Source organism: Saccoglossus kowalevskii, chromosome 21, assembly GCF_978046115.1.
Source record: "Saccoglossus kowalevskii chromosome 21, keSacKowa6.1, whole genome shotgun sequence".
Lineage (NCBI taxonomy): Eukaryota > Metazoa > Hemichordata > Enteropneusta > Harrimaniidae > Saccoglossus > Saccoglossus kowalevskii.
The window spans coordinates 10,702,683-10,729,631 of NC_140661.1; the positions used below are offsets into that span (position 1 = coordinate 10,702,683).

Sequence of the window (26,949 nt, forward strand, 5' to 3'; positions counted from 1 at the left end):
TTGCCGAACAGTAAAGTGATATTAATTATGCAAATATATCTTTGTCTTATTTTGCGTTTATCATATCGTATATTCTGGTTGTCCAAAGTTCACCGACATGTACCACAGTGACAGCCCTTTGATATGCAAATTAACATGGTGCATTGCCATTATTGGCATAATTGGTTCACCAAAGTTCGATTAAATTCTTAGATTTATTTTTGCAATCATTCTGGTTGTTATTCAATGTTTTTAAAAATGAAAATTGAAAAACAAAGTTGAACTAGTGCTGGAATTCGATTATTAAATGAGTTTGTCTGAATTGACGCCTACAGTCAATAATGTATTTAGGTTAATCGGAAGATTGATTGATATTTTTCACGTAAATGCACGTGTTACAACGTACTCGTATACACTGTGCTTTAAAAGTTCCTCACCTGTACAGCAAAAAGGCAAATACTGCTAGCAAAGCTATAAGACTGCCAAACACGATGGATATGATTGCCGCTAATGATAATGGCTCTGAAATAAACAAATGTTGACCTTGAACATAAGTACTGAGTAAACGAGAACATTTAAGTATTTGGCACGCAAAGTAAATTCAGCACCAGCAAACCTGCTGTAAAATCGGCGGCCACGTGGTTATTGTCATATTGGTGTTTGTTCCCCTCGAAAAAAAGATTTCCGTAAGAACTAACAAATGATACTTGCATATTTGATATATAAATTAAGTAACATTGCAATAGCCAGTTAAAGTGATTCTTAGTTTTATGAAATCAATCTATCAATTGTACGTAAATGGCTATCAAGCTGAAGAAAGAAAACACCCACACATTTCTCACGCGCGAACGACTTATACATCTGTATTCTGTGTTTTATCACCTACACACAATATACAATCAACTCCGTTCCCTGTTAAAATTCCTTGGGGCTAACATCAGTTCCACATTAAATGTCCCCCAAAAGCTCAACTATACAAACAACCATGGAAAGTCTGAGATTTGAATCGGCTGTACATATTGATGCACATAGTGAAAAAGATCGATTCTGTCATCCATTCGAGTCAAGTCACATCGAAAAAAAAGTGTTATTGAATAAAAAATTCTATGTACGTAGTATGCAAGTAATATTCATGGGTAATGATAAGAAAAGTAGTATAAAAGCGTGAAATATGAATACGACATTAAAATGCTTGGCGTTAAATCTCGACAACATATCGTAAACGAACACTATATTACAGAAAGCATAATACGATTAATTGGTATTGCTTGCTTTGCAAATGTCAACAGTTTGTTGTATATTGCGGCAATACAAATGACATGTATAAACGCATACGTATTTTCCTTATTAACCGAGCTGTGTACGAACAGATATTATCATTCACTGTTCATGAGTTACGGCAACTTAAAGCCAAGACGCCATTTTAGTAATTATGCTCATGTCTCTTTCAGTCACTGGTAGACTTGTATGATGTAAGGATTTCTAAATACTATAGCACACATTCGATGGTTTATTTTTACGTGAATATATAAATGTCAACTGTTTTCAAATTATTACACCAGCACGGAGATTAAACACAGTTACTATAATATTGTAGCTACAAACAGCATATAACATATGTACCTTTTTCACCGCATAGCTCCCCTTCAAACCCGCACTCCGGTACATCGTCTGGAGGTGTATCTCCTGGCCAGTCTATATCAACTCCATCGACAGGTTCATATTTTTTTCGAGTACCGTAATAGTTTGCAATAACCTACAGAATGACGATACACAGTTGCTAGCTAAGTGTGGTTAGTTACACATAAGGCCATCACATTTTATGTTTATCGAAGATTTTACTTAAAAACATTTAAAACACCATCGCATGTGAATCGTTGTTATATTGCTCCAATCTGACAGTTGCTAGAGGATTGTTACGTTAAGGTGCTGAATTATTCTTGTTGTACTAAAAGCGTACTTCCTTCTGACCTAGTTTTAAGTGTACATTCATCATAATTTTTCTTACTTTGGTAAATATCCTGTTTTTGTACACTCATAAACGGAACGCCTACAACTGTGTATACCCTGGAAATTACATTTCTAATCAACTTCATAATAATTATTAGAATCAAGATGTACCGCATTTCCTCTCTTTGCCGAGGCGGTTTCTGGATCAAAGGCATTTACGAACATATTACGATTACAGTAATATCGACTTGTGCCAATTGATTAAAATATAAATTGAAGTTAATGCAATTACATGACAAAATCTGAGAAGAATATTGGAGGATTGCTTAAGGCTTAGATTGTCGTCAAGTCGTCCATTTGAAAAAAATTAGAAAAATTGCATATTATTTTTAATCGTTTCTTTGTTTAACTTCTATATGGCGTTGTGAGGTACGTATAAAAACAATATTGAATTTGCGCATTAAACAATAAATATATATAGATAAAGATTCGCGAGTTGTGTTAGACATAAATTAAGTATCTGGGAATTCGGGATTGTGGTCCCCAAAACGTAAATACAATATACTCAATTTCTTGGCAAGACAGCTTCGAACAAAACAACAAACATGTCAGACGGTCTATCATTTTGTGGGAGCAAGTCGTTCACAACCGGTAATGCAAATCAAGGCGAATCGATTAAGATTAACAGGTCTCATTTATCGATTTGCGACTTCTTGGTAATTTTGAGAAAACAAATGTATTAATGTAATTCTGATTTGATATATATTCTCCCTGTTTGTCGCAACTGTGACATATTTTAAAACCTGCGAATAGCAATGAATTGCAAATAAACGATATGAATAACTAGGAAACAACAAAATGAAAACGAATATCAACAAACAACTCAATGTAACGTTGATGAAATGGGATTAGGTATATTTTAATCACGGACAATTACTGTTGCCACATCGGGTATCATAACAAATGACGTCAAACTATTCCAATAAAGTGACAGTTACATTATTGCCTTTCATATATATGGTAATAATAAGAGCGGCAACAGACTCTAATATTGTTTATTATATTGGATTCGCACTGCACAATGTATTGAAACTGTCTGCAATTTTAAATGTCAAGGGGATTTTTGCATTTGTAAGCTGTTTTTCATATTCGTTTTCAACTTATTTTGTGTCTCTTAGTTTAGATTCAATGTAATTTGAACGGTATCGTACATCTTTAATGATCGCGTTTCATTTCATGGGTACAATTAAAATAATATCATAAGAGTGAATCTGCTTGTGAATCTGCTAATATTGCGAATATCATTTTTTTATTCATGTTGACTGAATTATGACATACATATAGATCAGATTTGTCGTGAATAAATACAATTTGTGTTCAATGGAATGTTTCGAAATACAGAGAATGAAACAACTCATGATCGGTTCAGAGATGCGCTGTAAACTACTAATGGCTGTCCCCCCTGCATAACAAAGCTAATGTACTTTGTAACTATGTCATTTCTGTGAATAGCTCGTAAGCGCTTCCTGCTCGAAGGACGATCATAATTAAATCAGGGTATGCGAGGGAAGCTGGAATATATCATATACATATGCGTTTCCATGGAGATAAAATACATTCCCATCTGTTAGTGAAATATTTCTAGAGAGGGCATTTCATTTCGTATGCGAGATATGCTCTCCTGCGTAAGGTTTTCGACGCAAGAATAAATCGAGCGTATGTCGATGAATAATTTAAGAAAGGCATCACCTAATGATGAATATATCCGACGCGGAAGGAAACCGGAAGGACATTCCTAAATTTCCTCTGCAGCATACTGGTAGATTAAAACTGTTATTCAATTGATATACAAGAAATGAATCAAAATTATATTTAAAAATTCAATTTTATATTTAAATTTTACAGAGAATTATCCCTCGCGAATAATCATTTCAATAATTCGCATTGATCGACATGCATAATACCTGAATAGACAGAAACTGTACAGATCGAACTGTATGCGCACTGGTCGCCCATCAATGTACTATCCAGTCTTTGTGATAAAAACTGTTCTAATTAAGCATTGTGTGTCCATACATACGATATGTTTTTGTTCGCGAAACATTATATTAATAGTAGAGTTGCAGGAACAACTTTCGAACAGAATGTGGTTCAATTAGAGTGACAATTGTTTGCTTAAATATTAAAGTCATAGGTAGCCAAATTGAATGCTTAAATTTGTTAGTCTATTGTAATATATTTTCGCTCGGTCTATATAATTATTATTATAATTACAGTTGATGGTAGAAGTAATATACTTATTCTGATAATAGTATGGGTGAATAGTGAACAGTTGCTATTTTTAGATTTAGGTTTTTTGACGACGTCAAAGTCGACGTCGCATGTTAACAAAGTTTTAATGTTAACGAAAACAGTCATTACTAAATAACCATCAGTGCTTCTTCATCACGTCATATTTTACGCACCTAAAACGAGCTGAAATCATATAATATATTATAGGTATTATTGTTACTCACTGAGAATGTTCCATTTTCTATGTCTGTCATCTCCAATAAGGAGTAGTCTGCGTCCCTGTCCCCGTTTTCATCTATTCTCACGTCGCCACTGATACCTTCAATTTACACATTTATCAGAAATCAGCATTCAATCAATCAATCGATCAATCAATCTATTGTATGGGTATCAACATATTGCAGGTCACTCTAGAATGCATGGGTGCATATCTTAACATGGTTTAACTGCTCTACTGAGACGGAATTTACACTTAGATATATCATTGGTTATTCAATTTGGCTAATTTCACATACAATAACTAATACATCAAGGTCATTGTCCACTTAATTAACATAAAATGTTACACGCAAAGAAGAATTGAACACACACCAATATAAGAATTACAGAAAACCTGCTGATTATTAAATTATCACTAGATAAATTATAAACTAGATTATATCATATATTTTCGGTATTTATACTTGCCGTTCGCTGAAGAAAGGTTACTCTACTAACCTTCAAAAGTTCTACCCCACATTTTGTATGTGATTGTATGGCCATCACGTGGGGTGCCACCTTCTTCCAGGGTCTCATTGAGTGCCAAAGCATACAGTATAACAGCATCGTGAAAAGCACCAACAAAACTGTTCACCTACAATGTAAAACAATGTTAAAAATTACGTATTATTTCATACCTAATACGAATTGTCGACGGAAAAAAAACGGTTCGGTATGATGTAAAATGATAGACTAAACTTTAGGCTAGTTATTACAAATTCCATATTCGCATCACAATGTAGCTAGGTTACTTGCGAATATTACCAAGACGATTGTCACACGACTCTCCGTTTTTAATGAACGTTTAATAAAAGACTCATATTACAGTTATCGGAAAGGAAATACACAACGTCTATTCAAATCAAAGGTCGTTACAGACGTAATTCATCTGACTACGCAGTTTAATAAGTTTTATCCGAGATCGTTTCACTAAACATTTAATAAATTAGTATTTAATGCAACTATAATTGCCACATGTACATTTCCGAAATGAAACATTCTGGAGAAAAGATGCCAAAAAAAGATAAAGTAAGTTCTCGTGAAATATTTAAACCCAATTCAATGAGCATGCTGCGTCCTATCTGTTAGAGCTTAACACTCATTAAGAAACTCGTAAATATCAACTTCTCTTATTTGTCGCTATTGTCCAATGGCTATGTCCATTACAACTCGTGTTTCTGAAGGGAAGCTTTAATTACAAATACACAAAACCTACCCAGATGATAATGACGTGATGGTCAATTCAATGTTTCTTTCATTTATTTTACTCAGTTTCAATAACAAAATACTTAATAATCACGAATCTGATTACGAAGCGCCTCTATGGCGGAAATGATGTAAAGTACGTTAGTTTTATATAGATTTGTGTTTTTTCTTCATTATAAAAAAATACTTTTTTGAGATATTTGTTATAATTACACGTAACAGAAAAAAATCGACACTAGATGGAGCGACTTATTGAAATGTTGTTTTATGTTGCTCAAACCCCCAATTATGTGACGTGTCTGCATCTGTACAGCAATTAAAATTAACTCACATCTTCTCCTTCTTTATCGTAGTCAAATCCGTAATCCTGTAGTGCTCGCTGTTTCACATCTCTGGCGAAATCTTGATATTCTGTCGTATCGGGCTTTCTCAAAGTCAAAGTCATCAGGGAACGATAAGCTTCCTTCGCGTCCTCATCTCTTCCATCACCACCCTCTCCTCTCTTCCAACCAATATCTCCGAAGTAGGCACTGTCAAATAGTTGTATGTTAAAGAAGGCGTATTCAGCTCGACCAGTTTCTTTGTTTATCTTCGTCATCCCCAGGTCATGGGCGGCTAGCATGATTTTTCTGACAGCCTCTCCAGACGCACATATCACCACAACTGACAATACAAATATACATACTGTTATTCAGATGAATTAGATTGATGCAAGCATACATTGTAGAAGTTTTAACTTCGACATGTGATTTAATCCTGTATGGTATGAAAACATACTACATGTATTAACTAAACCGATCTATAATATACAAGCGTTCCAATTGTTTAAATGCGTCATTTTGATCGGTCGAAAGCGTATTTTCAATTATTCAAGCCGTAGTAAAATATAACCTAAACCACGATATATTTTGGAGTAAAAATAAAAAAAATGCATGAGAATTTTTTTTTTCAGATTTACGAAAACGACGCCAAAAGAAAATATTGTCCTCTGCTGTGGCTCACTCGTGGAATAGGACGTTCCGTCTACCCTGAAAGCGAAACCGGGCGTGCGACGGTAATTGGATTTAGTATTTTGTTTCTTTCAGCTGTGTCGCTAACAAGAAACTGCTCGAATAAACCTCGCAACGCAAAACTACCGATGTGAATTTGCTTCACATTTACATGTATTCATAATCGCTGCTTGCTCGTTTCATGACCATTTTTTATGTTACAGTACTAGCAAGTAAAACGTCTTGGAAGCTGTATAGCATTTGTACCTTGTCGTTAATCAGTTAAAAACTATTTACATGTATCAGGATTACTAATGATATCAAGTCTGCGCAATATAATGTCAATAAACCACAACGAACGTTGAGTTTATCATTCGATTTTACAGAAACCATTTCTAATACAGACTCGTGTGTATATATCGTGAATTATATACAAAATCTCGTGTTATTAACGGCTACCGTGGTGGTTTCTCTTTTCTTACATAATATGTTACGGCTATGTGTAACACTGTGTGAGCGACTCTGTGTAACACTGTGTCTAGAACCAAATACTTTTTTCATAACTTATTTATAAAAAAAATTGTCATAATCTGAATTAAATATAAAAGAAACACATTAACAATGTCGTATTGAAAGGCAAAGGCAAACAAGGCAGTGCGTGCTATGAAGTTGCGGCTGCAGTTCACCAACCATGTGATTATTGTTATACAAGTATGCTTGCTACATGGCGGCCTTTCGGCACATGTCACGCATCGCTAATCCACAAATTGCGGGGTTGTTGCGGCGGATTGCCAATATTAGAGGAGAAAACCACTTATGCATCATACATCAATCAATTCCCCGCTGAATAGGTTCACAGTCTACAGGTGTACAGGTGAAGCTTCAGTGATGGAATGATTGATGGACGTGTATTTTGAAGAATGCCTAGTTTTCTAAAGCTCAAATTGTTACGCATGGAAACATCGTGTAATTTATACGGAATTACACTATTTTCTAAGGTGATGACGGTAACCGAGACATGAACGCACTTAGTTGTGTAAATACAAACCGGTAAACCTGTCGGGGCTAGGTGTTAATAGCAATAGTTCATACATTAACAACTAGATTTATTGTGGATGTAAATTATGCAAACCAGCCAACGAAAAAGTGACCTCTACCAACAACGACTTTTTAATAGATTTTTTCAAGAAACTGTTAACGTTGTTTTTGTCTGTGGCATTCGAATAATTGGATTTCAATTCAATTTAATCCACGTTCTTACGAATACGCCGACAATTCCAATTTGTTTCCAGTCGGACGCCTCACTTGAATAGCTAGTGATCGTTTTCGATCGATATATTAGCTGTGTGAATTAAATGACGCCATTTTGTTTAGGCATGTCTTGTCATATATATACACGGTTAATACAGTGTGAACAAATGTATATGAACACTACGTCTTTGGCAAATATTCTGGAAATCAACATTAAACGGGAAGAGTGTCATGATTTGTAATGTTCAATTAAATCTATTTAATTTTATAGTGTGATATGAATCACTGCAATATGGTTGAAACATAAACATAAAAAAATAAATATTTTGTTTAATGACTAGAAATTTCAAACGCTGGTGGATATACACCAAATTACTAGGATTTGTATAACTTATAATAATAAATATAATAATAACAATATTTGTTCCGTGTTGTTACGTGATGCAGAATTTCAGTTTCAATATTCACGCACATATACGTGGCGGCCATGTTGCACAGTTAGCGACCCGCACATATTTATTCACATCTCGCTGTTTGAATTGTTGTTTGAAAGATGCAAAACTGGGGATATAAACGTTGTGACTTTGAACATATACCAGATTATTAAATCGGTAATAAATTAGAAATAACAACATACCCAATCAATTTCAATCGTGTTTATTCACTAATTTGTGTCGGTTTAAATTTTGTTCATATACGATTGGAAAATGAATCGACACAACAGTGAAACATGGGAAATGTGGGGTGCGAGATCTACAACACGGGTGTCTCTACATTCAAACTATTCAATGTTGGAAACCGCCCAACATAAATATACTAGTAATGGTTAATTACTTCCCCGCGTATGTGTTCCAGGCTGAAAGCGATAATACTTGTGTGTTTTTACAGTGTTTGCACTAGGATTTATTTTATACAAACAATACAGTAAGTGGAGTTCAACAACATTAACTGCAACCGATCAATCCCCAATCAATTGTGGTCAATGGCAACGGGAAAAGATACTGCATTTTTTTATTGGAAATTGAGGTTAGAACCTTGCCACAGTGTGATTGACAAATGAGCCTCAATTTGACATTATCATTTTCATCGCGGTGCTTATTTTTTGCTCCAGCCACACGTATATGATGTATCGACAGTGTCGTTAATGAAACAAAGGTCTGTGCGTTTATTGCCCTCAATTCATAACTAATTGTTATGGTATGTTATGGTGAAGGTGATACCGTTTGTGAATTTGCAGATAGGTTTACCATAAATCCGACATGCCATTAGCAGACTCAGGATTTATATGCATAATAGACGGAACTCCGAGAGCAAAAATCTCACTAATACTAAAATCACTAATATCAAGAGGGAAGACACAAATTGGGGGGATACAATGTGCTTGTGCGAGTCCACATCTCTAGAGGTGTTTCCATGGCAACCCTATCCGGATGTCTATCTCCTGATAATTTTATTGAAACTCGCCTATAAAATAAACAAACTTCATAGTTTTAAAGCGATAAAAACTGTAATCCAACGTGTAAAATGACTATAATATATTTAGTCATGTTAAATTCAACAATTCTCACTTTTTTAAGAGTGAAAAATATTTATAATATATCTTATTTAATAAATGTTACACATAAAGCTACTATGTTTATTTTGCCACAGAAACGTATAAATTGCTAGATATCACTATAGTGGAAACTAATATTACATTATTCTATAATATATCCCCCCCCACTCAGTTTGCATTATATTAATATAAGTCAAAGATAAGTTAGTCGGGATACATGTCAAACATCACCAACGTTTTTTTAGTGATAGGAAGATTTTGTATGTATTTGTTGTGGAAATAATTCAATCCCACATGACATGCAAGTTAACCGGCAAATGAGGTGTGGCTAGACCGGGAATACCAACACTGAGGTAAAACTATCCTCAGGGGCGAAGCTACGTCACGGACGTTCTACGTTACTACTGAGACGCGCACCACTGTACCACGTATTTCTATGGGCTCTGTGCGCGCTGCTGTGGAACGCCGGTAGAGCCGGTGACAACTCGAGAAAACAACACAAACTCAACTTTGAAGTAATCCTGAACAACCAAATTCATATATGTTACACACGTAGGGCTAATCTTGTTACACTGTTCAGGGGACTCTCAACAACCATCGCAAAGTACCAATTTATGCGAGTTTTTGGTCTTTGTTTTGACCGCGAGGGTTGCCAGGCGGTAGAAAATTCCCGGATGTCCGCCCCCGAGAATTATAATGCATTATTGAAATGTCATATTCACCATTAGCATCGCTAGGTTTGAGAAATCCTTTCTGGAAAACAGCAACTCTAAAACAAACAACAGTTTTATTCACGTAGTTGTGTTATGAATAACAATTTTCAGAGGCAAAGCCCCCGATTGTAAAATGTCAAATTGAATTGAGTAAATTAGAAATAGAATGTACTGCAGTAGAACTGTATGTAAGTCCAAGAACACAAAACAGTCGACTGACTTGTGTGACGAGTTGTTGCTTGCATATAACAGTATTTCCGAAATATCAAAATGAATGTATACAACTAATCAATCCCACAGTTGTAATTCACACCTGTGACAGCATAACATATCATAATCAGACTTTCTCCCACAGACTGCTTATTCTATTGGTACAAAGTAGTTGTGAGCAAAAACAGTGCTGTAGCTATGTTAGAACCAATATAAGATACTGTCACACTGTAAATGGGTTTCAACTGTCCAGGATGGTATGTTTGTGTGTAAACTCATTGTACCATCATTCGTGGGATGTGATCACTGGTTGAGATGTGCACAATGTATCACATGACAGCGACTGGTAGTAAGTGGAAGAAAGTTAACCAAGAAAATCATTTATAGGGATATGTGACTACATTGAAGAAAGTGATAGGAAACAACTGACAGATTATCAACTTTGTTAGTGAGATGAAGGAATACGTGCTGGATACTAATTCCGCTCCAGACGGCAATCAATATCTAAAGTCCTAACTAGGTCGACACTACGGGTATTCTTTATTTATGGCTCAGAGCGAAGGACTTCATGATATTGTGAATTGTTGAAAGAAGACTACCATAATTCGACGTGATTACTCAAAGCAACATGTCAACTAAGGATGATGAGGAAACTATAGAGGACAAGAGAACAATAATAGAAACTGTCGGCAAAATCCATCAAAAGCGATATAAAAACTGCCATCACACTTTTAAAGCATGCGTATTCGATTATCTTCCTGTCGGAAAGGATACCTATCAGAAAAGAAAAGCATTTGACAAACAATTGTCCAAACATTGCGTCCATGGACTGTGATAATGTCATTGCAGGTCGGGCTAGCTACCCAAATGCACTATAACTTCAGATCAAGGTTTTTGTTAGACAGCCCCTCTTCGATGAGTTTTTACTTCTTCTACTCAGAAGTCCAAATGTCTGAAGCAAAGACGGCTTCTGCGGTTGCTCCAGATGTTTTAGGTACTTTTTACATATCTGATAATATTTTGGTGTTTATGTCGACCACAAAATTGTATACTTAGATGGAAAGAATACATTCGATAGCTTGATTCTCAGACGAAAAAAATACTTTAATTAAATATCATTGACCAAACAAAATTGGCCATAGTGGAGTACATGAGCGATGTTGTATAGTATTTCGACCACTACCAGTTCTAAATGTAGTAGGCACAAGATTGCTTATTGTGGGAAATATCATTTCCCTTCAGTCAAGCAACAGTAAAGAGCCAAGGAATGATGTATGTTCTACACAAAAAACTTGATCATCCAGGACAGTCATCCATAGTCTTTCTTCCAATGATTCACCCTGTGACGAGACGTGTAAATTCTTTACTGTAGATTATATTTGCAAGCTTGCATCTAAGAAGCCATAGTGCACTTTTCTTGAAAGCATCAAAAATCCTACATGAGGTCCAGACCTCAGTCAAATACGAGACACTGTACTATTATGAGAATGCTTCCACACATTTCTGAATTTGCTGCACGATGTAGGAACATTAATAGATGGAAGTGGCCTCAAAGGCATATTAGAGATTATATTGTGAACAGGTGGACCGGAAATGTCATTGAAGGTGGATCAGGCTTTAATATCTTTCTGCAAAAAAATGAAAGACTGTATACCCTAATGGAGGCCGGATTAATTGACTTGGACACATTATAGAAATGAGACAGTATTGAAGAAAATGTTAAAGCACAGACTAAAACAGTGTGACTTATCCAAAAACAAATTAGTTCAAACACATGCAAACTGTAGTTGAACTATCCATATATGCGAGGCACTGTTCATGAACTAATCAAATCCGAATGCACCCATATTTGCTGCTGCTGGACATGCCAATCATCTAATTTGTATGGCCTTGAAAACAGAGCATACAATGTATTTGAAATGTGTGAATGAATGTCATGCCGCTCAGCGTGTCAAGCAGTACTGGACCTGGTTCTGACTTGGACATTGGGCAAACGTTAATGTAGTTAAGGTGACTTGACTAGAGGAAGTGGCATGCCTTATCACTAAAGAACTGTTTGGACAGTTTCTGTGCCCATATTCTCGAACTAAACTTTGCCATGCAGGCTTTCAATAATACAGTATACACAGCAAGTGTACAACACACGGAGGCAACTGATTCAAGAATAGAAAGGGACAGGAAAAACTTGAACAAACTTGCCTGAAGTGAATTCTACATTCTCTGGAGAGACATAGTTGGATAAACTTATTATATTTGTAGAAGAGTAAATCCAAAGTCAAGATGTTAGCATCAGCTTTTTTGAAGCTAAAACCAAAGCTCTGTTTCAGAGGTTCTTTGTGACATCACTGATTGATCTATGCCTAAAAAAGGTACTGAAGTTTCACCATAGCCGCCATCTAATATATATTGCAATGCCATGTCATTGTCATTGTCATTGATGGATGCAATGGAAGACGAAATAAAAAGAATACTACAAGGCAAATACAACCAAAATTGTTTCATTGGAAAATAGAGTGATCAAATGAAATGAAAAAACATCAACCAGATTACAGACCGCTTATTTCAAAAGGTGCCAGTGCCATCCATGATAAAAAAAAGTTGTAGATATAGTGACAGCAACTATTACAATATCATTCAGCAGTACAATAACCTTTATCAGAAAAGTCTGTCACATAGGTACTTGGTGATGTCTGTTCAAACCTGTTGTTGTTCAATGTATTTTATGGTTGACACTACTTCAAAAAAATGGCAAGAAGTCTGTCTCCCAAAAAGTGCAGACAAGGAATTCCGTCTTTTCTGCTTGTTCAAAGTTATTTTGTACAACATTGACAGATCAAGGTACTATTGAACCCACTTGCCTCAATGCAATGCTCTCTTTGTTTAATGGAACCCAATCTGAGTATGTAGTGCCATTATGCTACAAATATCTTCGCTTGAAAGTGGGCCCAGCAAAGGCTATCGACAACAAAGGACCTACTGGATGGGGCTAGCACATACATGGCGACATACTTGTTCCACTAATGATGGACACTAGGTCTGCATCAGAGACACTGTTTAAAATGATTTTATGAAACTGTTAAACAGAATGCATCACATGCACAGTGAGATAAAGCTGCGATCCGCTGTGACAACATAAGCCACGTAGTATATTATCAGGGGGAAATCTTTCTACTCTCGGGTTCTCCACACTGTCAGGGGGGAATCTCGTCTCGTCTCTATATCTCGTCCCCTTGAGGTACGGGATCGGGAAAGTCACTTTAACTTTACAGTCAAATAAGGCACACACAACGAAATACGTTTCAACTCTCGTCTTAGTCGATCTTTTGGAGCACTCTATAAGACACAGCGCCCTGGGGAAAAGTCCCCAAGACTCTCACAAGGCTGAACCAAGACTCGCCCAAGACTGGACTGCCTCAAGGCTCGCCCCTGGACTGGACTCTCGACTGCGTCTGTCGTGGAGTATTCGCCAAGACCAACTCAAACACTCTTTATTCATTTTCAAAACTCTAACCAATTACAAAACAGTAAAAGACTCTAGGGCGTAACCTTCAATCATAAAGCCAATCACACTAAGTACAGAATACGTCACATCTTTTGATTAATCGTTCACTACATTAATAACTATGGATACCAACTGTCAGAATCGCGACGGTTATCTGGTAATTAGTTCCAAATCACTGAGCCAAGTTCCGTCCAAAACTTCAAATAGGCCTAAACGATGACAGACATAACACAGCAATTCAGCTAATAATCAACTAATTAAGTCGGTTAACAGATACGCGAAAACAAATTCATGACAATATACCGAGTAGTGACGAGACACTGACGGAATTAAAACGAATTCACATAATGAATATATTTTGCCGGGATTAAAACATGTTATTAACATCATTAATGTCTCTTTCACATCAATACACACTATATATTATAAAAGAGATTGAATGTGTCAATTTCAATAATTAAACGTATGTGTAGTATTACATGTATAGTATAACTATAATGAATGATTGTGTAAAAATGGTAACGAATATTTAGTCAATCAATTATGTGTATTAATTTCCAGACAAAACTATAACAAGAGCAAACAAAAAATGGAACAGCTAGATAAACCTTTCGAACAATGTGTCTTGACATTCCTAGTTGCAGAGAACAGCCTATGGTGTGTTCACGGCTAAATTGCATAATTTGCGGTGAAAACAATTTTTTGTGCGTGGTCACGTGACAGGATGTAATTATTACATTAATTATGAATGTGTTTGAACTGAAATATGATTGTGGAGTTTGTGTTAATAGTTAGTTATGCATTGGTCGCAACATCGACAACGTAAAAGAAGTGTAACATGTAATGTAATACCAGTGTTTTGTTTTTATAAATCCACATACAACAATAGGTAAATGTACAGAAGTTCTCCTCATGAACACATGTTATGCTGCAAATTGTAAAATGAATAGCATGCTCAGTTATTAGTCTATATGGAACATGATACACGAATGTAATATTAAATGATCGACCTATTTATCGTACTTAATAGGGGTAGTTTATTTCCACAGATTCACAACGATTGATTGTCGCGTGAACTTAATTTTAAATGATTATGGAAATATTCTGGAAAGATGTTATAATAATCGTTATTGTACAACAGGGATGTCGTACAGTATGTATTCTGCAATTGTTATTGACTTGACAAGACGAAAAATCAGTCGAATATAAATGTAATCATTACATCATATCCAATATACACGAATGCGTAGCCATGCGTCACAAAAGATGTGTAAGGCGATCCCCTCTGACAAATATATTTACTGTCATAATTCAATCATACAATCACTGAAAATCATACAATTGAGCAGCCTTGGCCGTTCAGTGTGACTAGAATCTCCAGAGCCACATTGTTTATTCCCACAAGGCTAATTATCCTTTTTTATTTCAGAAATGGGAAACATATTTCAGTTGGAATAATTTATATTTTTTTGCGAAAGTGTATAAACAAAATTAAACCTAGCGGCATATTTTATGACACAAACTGTATTCAATGTATTTTGTCAGATAAAGATATATACCACCTCGATCTGGCAAATTCACGTCGTCTGCTAATGTTTAACACTGTGTCACAACATGTACCCAACGACTACAGCCAATCGCAAACAAATGTTTTAAACAATTGTGAATTTGTCGCAAACACTGAGAAACTGTGTCAGGTAAAGAAATTTAAATCGACTGCAAATAAATGATTAAAACGGGCATAATCCCGTGAATTAGTTTCTACAAGACATCAATAAAATTGACTTGCTTCAATGTTTAGGCGTCCTGATACAGTTCACGCTCCAGTGACACTCAATTGAGTGAACATATAGGTAACAACTTTAGACTTTTAAAAATTGCAAATAAACAGAGCAATTTAATTTTGCCAAGAATCTAATTACATAGTTTTGAATCACCTTGTAACTTCATTTGTAACTGAGCCGCCGGTGATGGTCTGAAACGTCTGTATTCTTCCGAGAGCATATAATAAAAGTTGTAAACGTGTTGTTCTGTCAATCTAAATGCAGCCGTTATATTGTTGAGAATCGTGGAAAGATTTTTCTCTGGTTTTCTGATTAAACGTATTATTTCAAAAATCCGTTAGATGGAATGATGATATATTTTGCCCATATATCATGGAGTCCGTGTAATAGATCAGTGTAACAATGTTTATATGTCCATGAAATAAAAATACCGGCAATCGGATTGGACCATGCAAGCAGATTGAACTTTGACATCATCGCTGATTATCAAAAAATATGTGTGAAGACGTTGATGGTTTTACACAGTATTTCGTGGAATTTTGTCAAAAAATATATTAATTCTAATAATTGTGGTAGTGTCAGATATTAGGCCAAATATATTTACGATGTCATTTCAAATTCAACTTCTAGTGGTAATTTGTTTTCGCGGCCAGGGTTTGAAATACAAATATATAAAACGTAAATATATATGACGGCTACAAAATAGCCATATTTCTCAATCACAATAGGGTAAACTAGCAGTGATAGGTGTACATGGATGTCGCTCGCGTATGCGAATGAAGTTTCAACAATGTCGTGATTACGCGCTCACAAATTGGAATGTATTCAAAATATAACACCATGCGCATGCGTATAGTTTGTCATAGTTTCCCACTTAACTGGAATGTTTTACGTTCGATAAGAGTCGTGATGATTCTCCCTCATTTTCAATCATTACAAAACTAAGTATACCTTTATAATCGATAAGATATCGAAACTTTGCATTGATTGATTAGTTGACTGTGATTGCTTGGTTAGGCCCATTGATGCCTTTATTATTGCATTCTGGGAAACAACTTTATAATGCGTTCCCCCGAATCTAAAGCAGTTATTATTGGCGTTTTCCATTGAATTTATGTAAAATATTGAACATATTTTGACGGATAATTTTGTCTACGTGAACTATGAGGTCTTCTTTCCTCCAATCCAACCATTTTTTTTAACTGTGTAATACACACGTCACCATGGCAACCTAATTACCGATCTAAACTTAACAAAAGCTGCATTCTGTAAATGCGAATACAATGCAAGAGCCGTATCTCATTTACTAAAGAGCAACGCATTATGGGAATTAATCTCAATGATGGAATGGATAGGAGATGGTCACGTGATGGAGATAAAGACACCGAGAATACGTAGTACAGAAGAAAAATGTGACTCATCATATTCAGCCTCGAAATAGCATGATATAAAGTCGCGCACTCGTTGTCATGACAATATTTTGTTTTGGGGGTCAGTAGTTTAAGGTTCGTCTTTCAAGACTTTCTGGCGTGGATGTCCATGTCACAAGACTTCTAATAATAGTCTAAAGGCGCAAGAAAAGATTGATTGATGGGTCGCAAATACAATAAACCGAGATTTTGTGTATTGTTCTGTTAAACCAAGTAATCACCGTGAGTTCAGTTAGGTATCCATTTGTAAATTTGAATGCAGGTAAACATCATCGATATCAGCACATGTAAATATAATCTTTCTGTATGTATCCCACATTTTGTTTGTGTACAATATAAAAAACAGTTGCCGGTCTATAATACCATGCGATGTACCACGTGAAGCTCAGTTACTGGACAATAGCTGGGAGACAGTGACAAACTCGTTGTGTTTAAATCAACAATTTACATTGTTTACCTACGTTTGCATGGTTTGTTTATTCATCAAACCCAGCATGATTTTTTTTTCACGTTCTGAAATCCAAGCCAGTTTCAATCCGGTCAATTACATCCGAGCTCCGCGTGGCATGTAGTTTTCTCATTAACATTCACAATATAAGTAAGTGACGCCTCCGTGATTGTGCAATTTGACCAAACTAGAGTTTTGTATATGTGTTGCGATGCAACCATTGTCAGCTGAGGAAATTGTATCCATGGGTAATAAGTCTGCCTACAGGTATGCAATTGATAGCGAAGATGTAGCCTAGCAACTGAATCGAAACAATGGAATTCTCACTGAATGATAGACGTATTAGTTGTTGTCCTTTTGAATGGCCTCAAACTACAAACTCAACATCGTGTTTTAAACTGTGATATAATAATTTAGGATACGTGTTGTATTCAAATATACGTGGATAATATACTCTGACCGCGTTGTATGCCAGAATCAGTATTATCGTGGAATTGGGAGTATTAAGTTAAAGTCATAATGTATGCGACTGCGAATAATAAACATTAATTCAACATCAATATTTGTTTTTTTAGTTAATCTGTAATAGATTGCATAAATCTTGTGATTATGATCCCCACTTCATTTTTCTACTAGTAATCATTTATTTGTTTTCATAATTGAGAAACGACCGTCACAATCTTCGTTAGAGTATATTTTTTTTTGATCCTGGTTAAAATATTCAATTCAGCCTGCTTACTTCCAGTATCATGCTAATCTGGATGTACGAGTGAGGTGATTAACTAAGCTGCATGAATGGTCATAAAAGTCGAATTGTAACTAGGGTTAAAACTCTATCGTGGAATTGACCGAGTGAAATGGAACGGTATTGCGTTTACAGTGATATACGCCATTACATAAATAGTATACTTCATAAACACGGAAATACAGAAAATAAAATACGATAAATGTACCATCCAAAATGTTTCCTGTAGGATGTAATTATACAAAGTATATACTAAGGTTCATATCACAACAATCAATAATTATTGATATTTCCAATTCCGTTTATGAGTCTCCATTGTCCCATTATCTATCCTTCCATTTAATTCATATTTTAGAAATTTGCAGGCTGTCGTTTGTTTGCTCAGGTGCAGTGATAAAAAACTTCATACGACTGAGTCACTAAAATGCGTATACCGCCATTACTTTGACCTGAAGCTGATATCACTCACGACCATATAATTCATATAGAATCAGCCACAAGTTTCAAATATCAAATATGGCTGCAAAGCAGCAATTACAGCTTTCAGGCTAAAACGGAAAGTCTCTGAATAAATTTACAAACCTGATTAAATTGGTTGATTGAATTTGCGATCATGGTGAGTAATGGACCATGAATGGTTTGGCTAGTTCATGAACAACGAGCTATCATACCAAATATCCCCTGAACCATATTAAACAGTTATGCATAATAATGAGGTGAAATGAGTAGATATGGTAATCTCGTATATTCGTCATATCTCGTGTTCAATGCCTTCCTTATAACATTTGTTGCATGTTCCTATTGTTTACAATGCTCGGAATAGTATATTTATAAAAGAGATCACATGACCATATGTATCAGTCTAGTACATTAACAAATAATTGCATAATTTGCAATACTGCTTGAGACATTACATGTATGCATATTAATGAGGTTGCATGACCTATTTGGTCGTGTAATATATCTGTGAGATTCCTTGTCGGATACAATCATTGTAGCACAGGTTGCATGTATTTTGTCCGAGAATATACATATCACGAATAATTGGTCAATATCTGTTAATTACAAAATTTAAGATGGCCACCGAACCATGCAAATAATAAAAACACTATTTTCTTAAATTAACAACTGTTTTTTTCACGCTTTCCAACAATATAGCGTTGCTCAGCCACGCTACAACATTTTACTTTAAAGTATAATAACAATTTACATGTGTTATATTATTCTTCAAAACTATATATTCTGTCCGGGTTTGAAGTGATAATTCCATCTCCGACACAATTTGATATCTGCAATTATTACCGTTTTGGGTTGCTATGGTTTCTTAATTATGAATTGCCCTACCATATTACAGACACTGTTTATACATTGAATGATCGAATACAATATTTGGTTCTTTGTAATGAGGATTTGTGAAATGTCAGAATATTGAAAATTTTAAGTGAAATTATTTTATAACAAATCATTGTATCATGCCAAAATTTGGTGTGATTTACTTATTTGTTTTTTTACAAACACATTTTTAGATTAAAATGTGATAATTCATGACTTAAATACTAATTGTCCAATTGTTTACTAGCGTTGATCAATCACACGTGCGACTACCGCGAACAACTAGATACACACATTTATTAAAAGTAGTTTTTAGAGCTTTATATTTATATTTACAATATATCCTTAATTGAATTTAATTGTGTAGTATGTCAATCATCCAGTATGATATACGTAGCTTCATTGACAGCTATCCACATTTTTTGTTTCAGTTTAGGACGTAGAGGATGTATATAGAACGCAGTACACTTGTTTAATATACGATTTAGGGAAGTGTGCATAATGTGTATGCAGTGCGTGTTCTTCTTACTCATTAACTTCATTATTGAATTAGAATTCATAGACATGGTCATTTATTCAATCGTTTATCAATGCCCGTGCAATTAGAGTATTGAGTCCTTTGAAACACTAGCTGACCCTAGGTTCAGCCACGCGGGTTTTATTCGCTAATGTTTGCGTGATACGATTGCCCAAATCGAATTCAATGAACACGATGAAACGCCGATGTGTTTGTGTTATAAGAACTGGATGACGACATCATGGATTATCCTAACAACTAGACAGCTGCCACATTATAGTTGCATTCAAACTAAAACGCATGTATAGCTTCGTGAATGCATGATATACAATTTTATAATATTTGTCATGTGATCGAATGATCCAACATATTAACCCCTTGACCTTCCATATAAGCTATGATATCTTACATATTAACCATGCATTTCGACATATCATCTATGATACATTCCACATTAACCATGTAATCTGGCATTAAATCTATATTGTTTAAAATATTAACATAAAATCTCGCATACTAGGTGTGTCACTTGACGTATTCGATCGTATTATTTATACGTGACTCAACATATAAGCCATGTCATGTGGTGCACAAGTGGTCGCTCTGTCATAGCGTAGAACAATAATTGAAGTCAATGACCTTAGAATTGGTGACATTTATTTTAGAATGTATAAATTGATATGCTTTTTATGTGCGTTTAATTTAATGAGGATTCACTCATGATTTAATGTAAATTTCGTCTTGATTTTAATAGCTATGTATCTTCTAGCATAATGGTGAATACAATGTATAAACTAGTGCGAACAAACAATAAAATCAAGCAAAGCAAAAATAGTTGATATGAAACAAATGTAAAATCTTTTGTATTGTATAATCTATGTCATTTTATATATGTCATGTTTTTATTTATTTTTTTATCAAAAGTCGTTTGATTGAAGTAAAGTTCATTCAATGATTGTAATATGTAACGATGTTAATTTTTATCTTACTTTAAGTGAATAATTTATGTCGCCCTTACTAAAACTGTATTTCCTGACTAATACGATTTCCATGTGTATTACTTTGCTCGGTTTGTCTCACTGCTTATACCTATGTAACATACAACTCTTCATACGATTAATGTAAATGTTAATGATTTACAGAAAGTCAACAGCCAATTTCAAATATCAAATAAAACCAATGACTGGTTAGTTTATTGTGAGTTGGTTCATTTTTGATGGATGCAGTACAGAATTTATTTTAGCACATGTTAATCAAAATATACTTTTTATATTTATAGAATCTGCAGTTAAATGTGATTAATTTAATAAAATATTCCCATTATAAATAGGACATACTTAAAACAGTGGTCAAAATTAACAACCTGTATTGCTTTGATGACTAAATGCATGTATGTATATTAAAAAATCAATAAATCACATAGAATTAAATAGTTTTAGAACAATTTTAAAATGTTAGTCACTTAAGATGTCATGATTATTGAAAAAAGTAACTTCATCTATTAATATACAAATTATCGTATATGTTTTTTTTTTTATTTTGACACCAGAATGATCAATACAATGAGTATTACTCAGCAGGTTCTCTCGTTTTTGTACATTGTAATTTGTAATGCATCCTATAGATTTCATTATTTGATTGTAACAAAATTTGTTGGTGAAAATGTACAAATATAAATTTAAAAGTAAAAAATGTTATCCAATATTGATATGAATGTTATATTTCTCATGTTTTACATTTTTTTGAAAGAAAAACTATGGGATCGCTCCCAATTTCTCCACAGTATTCACAGTAGGATTTATTTACTTAGCAGTCATATGTCCGCATGAAGGTTGTATATAACAAAACACATATAGTGTATGAGTTTTCATGAAACACTTATTTTTATCCGTTTTGAAACAATTCTTCTACGAAAATAGTATTTTTTTCGAGCAAACCTCTACTACAATCTAAATTGCATTTTATTTATTATATAGAAAAGTTCGTCGATATGTCATTATAGATCATACAGATTAAGTTTAACCTGCATGGGAGGCTTAATGAGGTTAATATCATTGGATTAACATACTACTCCAGAACTGAAAATAGAATCAGCATGTCCTCAAGGCGGGGATAAGCGTTAAATAATACAGTGTTATTTTTTATCTCACTGGCAGTTGCCACTGCCAATAACAGATTTTTAAAGTTTGGATTCAGGTTCATTTTTGTTTAACTCATTTTAACTGAAATTAACAACATGCAAGCAGATTTGAAATCAAATACGCAATGGTTAATGCTAACATTTGATATGAAATAAACATCTAAGATCTCTACGTTACCCCTTGAAGCGTCAACGGCTATGAATTATTGAAGTAGCGTTGCTCTTTTGCGTTATTGTACTCTCAGACTGCTACTCGGGTAATTTTATCTTCAAACATTTGTGCTCCCTTGATCAGTCTAATAGAACTGTCAATGAATGTGGCATTTTCTTTTGAGAAAGCACTCATTTTGCAAAGCTTTAATCAAGCAAGTATGTATTCACATATATAATGCGTTTTTTATAGACACGCCGATTTTGTACATAAAAATAACGTTCATATATTTTCTGAAATCAGTATAATTTTAGAATAATATCTGTTCTTCAGTTAGTGAAACAACTTTTTTATCCATAAACACTTGAGTATATACTTAACTGCATGACAACAAAAAAAAACGTTTTTTTGGTACAGATCAACACATGCTATCTTAGAGAGCAGACGGCTTTTGACATATTGTGCACGTTTCACGGGAAACAGAACGAAACTATGAAAACTATAGCCGACTGATTACTGTTTTGTAAATGTTATTGAATTCTAAATTATATCGGGATTCCGGTACCGGTAATAAATACAATTTATTAAATTGTTAATTTATCGATTTGCAAATTATCCTGATTTTACGCAAGCAGTGCATTCATTTGACTCTTTTCCAATAATATGGGTGGTATATATTAGTATGTTCCTCTTGAGGAAGAGATTCGATGTTAACATTTTGTAGACAAAACTGAAGAATACGCAATCGCACATATTTTATGTCCATGAGTTCCTACATATATACCATAAGAAACGCTCTGTGTCTTGAATCGTGCGTGATAATATAGTTGTTTCCGTTGCGGCGACCAGATATAAATATAGTCACGGTCACGTTTGATTATTTAGTAATTCTGAATTCTGTGGTTTGTCTGCCCCTGGGGCAATTGAGTGCAGTTGAACATTGGCAATGCAGAAACCATGAACTAGAAAAAGCATTCAATATCTAGAGGTCAGTCGAATTATTAAACGTATCGTAAAATACAGTTTTTTAATATATACTTTAATTACACTGGCTTTAACATTGTTAATGCAAATCACGCCATGTCCTTGCTGCTCTGACAATACATTGTAATTGTTTCTATGTCGACGAAGACGTATTCCCTCGGCCCACGCGTATTTATAAATACGCCCACTACAGTTTGCCGTCATGTTATTATACACATCTTATTTTTTAAACTTAAATTCTATGTTTGCGGAATTAACTGTGAACTCCGTGAGCTGCATTGTAATCGAATACAATCCGGCGTGATAATCTAAAGTTATGGGCACCTAATCTGAAAACAATCGCACGTGAATGATTTTGTTATATATCGCAGACGTAATGATATTCGTGATGAATTTTTGAAAACATTTTAAATATTAAATTAAAGATAAAATGCGAATGTTTAATGGTGAATTCGTCCGTGAATGATGTATAATTCGAATAACAACTGCGATATATAGTGAACTACAATGGTAGAGAAATGGTTGTCATTTTATTCCTATTGCGTACAACTGCGATGCACTGTGCCGTAATCTGAGCACGAATCACACGAGATACGACTCGTTATGTTCTCCTGTGCTTAAAGTATGCAAGATTCGCTTATTGAGGTCTACCACACCTCTTATCAAAATATTTGCGACGCAGAAAAAATCGTTGTTGTATCATAACTTATAAATATATCAAATTGGAAATGAACAGTACCAACAGCGGAAAGTGCATTTGACGTTTCTTTCTGAAATGGAATTTGTACATTAATGCATTTGTTTACTACACGCAACATATTCCATTGTCCATTTCTTGAAACAAGCACGCCATATACATAACCTGTCTCAAATATTATTATTTTTTGTTGTGTTAACTTTGTCGTTCTACAAATAGTGTGGAATCATAATACAGCAATTATGTTGCACTGTGTGAGGTACATACCGATTTGAACTCCAAAATAAAGACAGCACGTGAGCAACAATGACAAACAAAACACAGCTGAACTTCAGGGACAGAGTTTAATTTCCATTTTGTCTACTGTATACCAGATAACAGTTCAATAAACCGATTTGTTTTAATACACTGCGCTTTATCAGGTCAAGTTTCGATATATTAAACGAATATTGATTGTCGGATTGGCAATTTATAAGTAATTCGATCAATACTAGTTAAAAACCGCCGGTAACACCCGAGTCTATTGTTGATGTACCTTGTTGCAGCTGTGTCATATTGAAATATGAAAACACTAAACGAGTGGCATATCGGAGGAAACTTTAGGAGAATATTGTAATATGTGATCGGGGTTTCATTGTCATCGCGCAGCAGGCGTTAATTTTTTGGGGGAAATAATGTATAGAACACGTGCTATGGGACTTATATTGACTACTACTTCGTGGACAGATGACTATGGCTATGCTGTTTTATAGTAATTATTACAGCGTACGTAAACACCAAGTAATACACTAGTACTGGGTATGGAGCTCATATATAATGATGGTAATTGGCTGTGTTGGTAATGGATATTATCTCACTAAACGCGAATAATAGAAATCGCTTTATAAGATTAAGGCGTCATTAATTGCTACACGTCTGGGGTGAACTTGACCTCATCTAATCTAGAAATTGATAAATGGTAATCATACGAAGACGCTATGAGGAAATACTATGGGTTCAATTCTAATCCTGTGTGGGCAGCGTGGTGAACACGAATATCATCAACGCAACGATTCCTTGCATAGAAATGTACTCATTTGCATATTGTTTTAATCATACATTATTCTGATTAGCGAAACAGTGTAGTAAAATGGAGACTAGTTTGATCGTCATTAGAAATGACGAAATTAATTTTCTTAAATAATGATCGAGTTTAATAATATGCGGTTGGTTGAAATAAATTGTATTTTTCAATCAAAATTTGGGTGATTTAGTATACAATTAACTGTAGTTCAATGATGTTTCAAATTAAAGTCTAGTGTATGACTTCGGCAGCTTGAGCGGTGTATTTTATATAAGAACGTTGTACGTTTTTTCGTAGTATCAATCAACTCTGAAAGCCAGTTAATTACGTCATTCGAACTATAGCTATATAACAATGCATGAAACAGGAAATTGTCAGTTTGAAAATAAGATTTATCATTGCTAACCGTGCAGTGGTTTGTTGCCATGGTGCGTTTCGTGTTCAATAAAAAGCTCGCGGAAAATCTAGGTCAATTATACGAGATTGTTGCGCACACATTTTGTTTTCTTTAACTCGACGTCTCAAAGTATTTAGGGAAAGGTACCGACTCTTTGCAGTCACTAAAACGTCTTATTTGGTTATGATATATTGAATAAGTTGCAAGTGGCAATTATCATTGTCGTATTCATGATACGACATTAAACCTTTTACAGGGACTTCGAGTTTCCTGGTCTCTCATTAGTTTGCCTACTAAGCGTCTAGATGTACTCAATGCCGTGGCCTACTTGAACAGATCGCCAGTGAAGTACTTAGTAGCTATCATGATGTCACCGGGGAGGTATAAGGACACTTACAATTTTGCGATGAATCTACGCTACATATGGGGACATTCCGCGTGCCTGTTACTGCATGGAGCAAAGTGTCAAACACGAAGAATTGACTGAATTCACAGACTTCGCAGGGGGAAAGTAAGTTTACAAAGTACGTGATGTATGTATACAACGCATTGTTTGGACGGTTTAGATACGTCGTCCGTAATATTCTGATGTTACTTACTTCTCCCGTTTGGTATTACGACGTCTTGGAGGATTTCTTTGTAATCGGTGTCGTCTTCTTCTTCGAATTTCTGGTACCCAGCGAACGTCTTTCCATCGTACCATCCAGCTCGTTGAAATAAATGAAAAAGAGCACCACCGAACAGCCAACAGTCTCTGTATAGAGAAACGTCTTTGTCATTGTGAATAATTGCGGTTGTATTCCATTGAAAAGTTCTTAAGATTTCCATCATGAATTCGGCCATTTTTAAAAACGGTCCGTGTGCTCTAGTCAATGTGCGAAAATCGTCTAAGTTTTTCATGCCCAATTCTTTTGCTTTAGCGCCAGTCGTCAGGAAAGGTATGGCCCAGTGCGCGGCGAATCTGGCGACGGCTGCAGCGGCATAGTCACACGCTGGTCCGAGAAATACGTCCACCTGTCGCTCTGTGATAAATTCGACGGCACGGATGGGGGCTACGGCATTGGAACATCCTGAATCGACCTTTCGGATAGTGATGTTAACATTTCGTTCTCCGAAAAATGTACTCTGCAGCAGAATGCTTTCAACGGCGATGTCGATCGCGGGACACACCATTTCAAACCTGTACGGATAGTGTCGAATTTCCGGCGGTGTGTCAGTGTCTTTTGGAAGAATGACGGCCATTTGAACTTCAATTACTTCACTTTCGGTGCTTTCCAGTACTCCACTGAAAGCGTAGTCCGTTTCGAACATCGCAATCACAGAGAAGAACATCCAGAATGATAATTGGTGGCCCAT

General features: G+C 35.1%; 2 protein-coding genes across 2 annotated transcripts in view; both read right to left on the reverse strand.

The window, feature by feature from the left end:
- The window catches only part of LOC100372572 (atrial natriuretic peptide receptor 2-like), a 16,803-nt gene extending 15,151 nt beyond the window's left edge, over positions 1-1,652 (reverse strand). The window contains exons 1-2 of the mRNA XM_078009253.2: positions 1,603-1,652; positions 417-501 (exon numbers count right to left, since the gene is read on the reverse strand). The gene's annotated coding sequence lies outside the window, so the exon portion shown is untranslated. The remainder of the gene's footprint in view (positions 1-416; positions 502-1,602) is intronic.
- On the reverse strand, positions 413-26,949 carry LOC146729621 (atrial natriuretic peptide receptor 3-like). The gene is made up of 6 exons (XM_085495015.1): positions 26,193-26,949; positions 6,017-6,348; positions 4,939-5,074; positions 4,446-4,540; positions 1,603-1,735; positions 413-501 (listed from the first exon to the last, which is right to left on the reverse strand). The coding sequence occupies exons 1-6, from the start codon at positions 26,947-26,949 to the stop codon at positions 413-415; spliced, it is 1,542 nt and encodes a 513-aa protein (XP_085351141.1).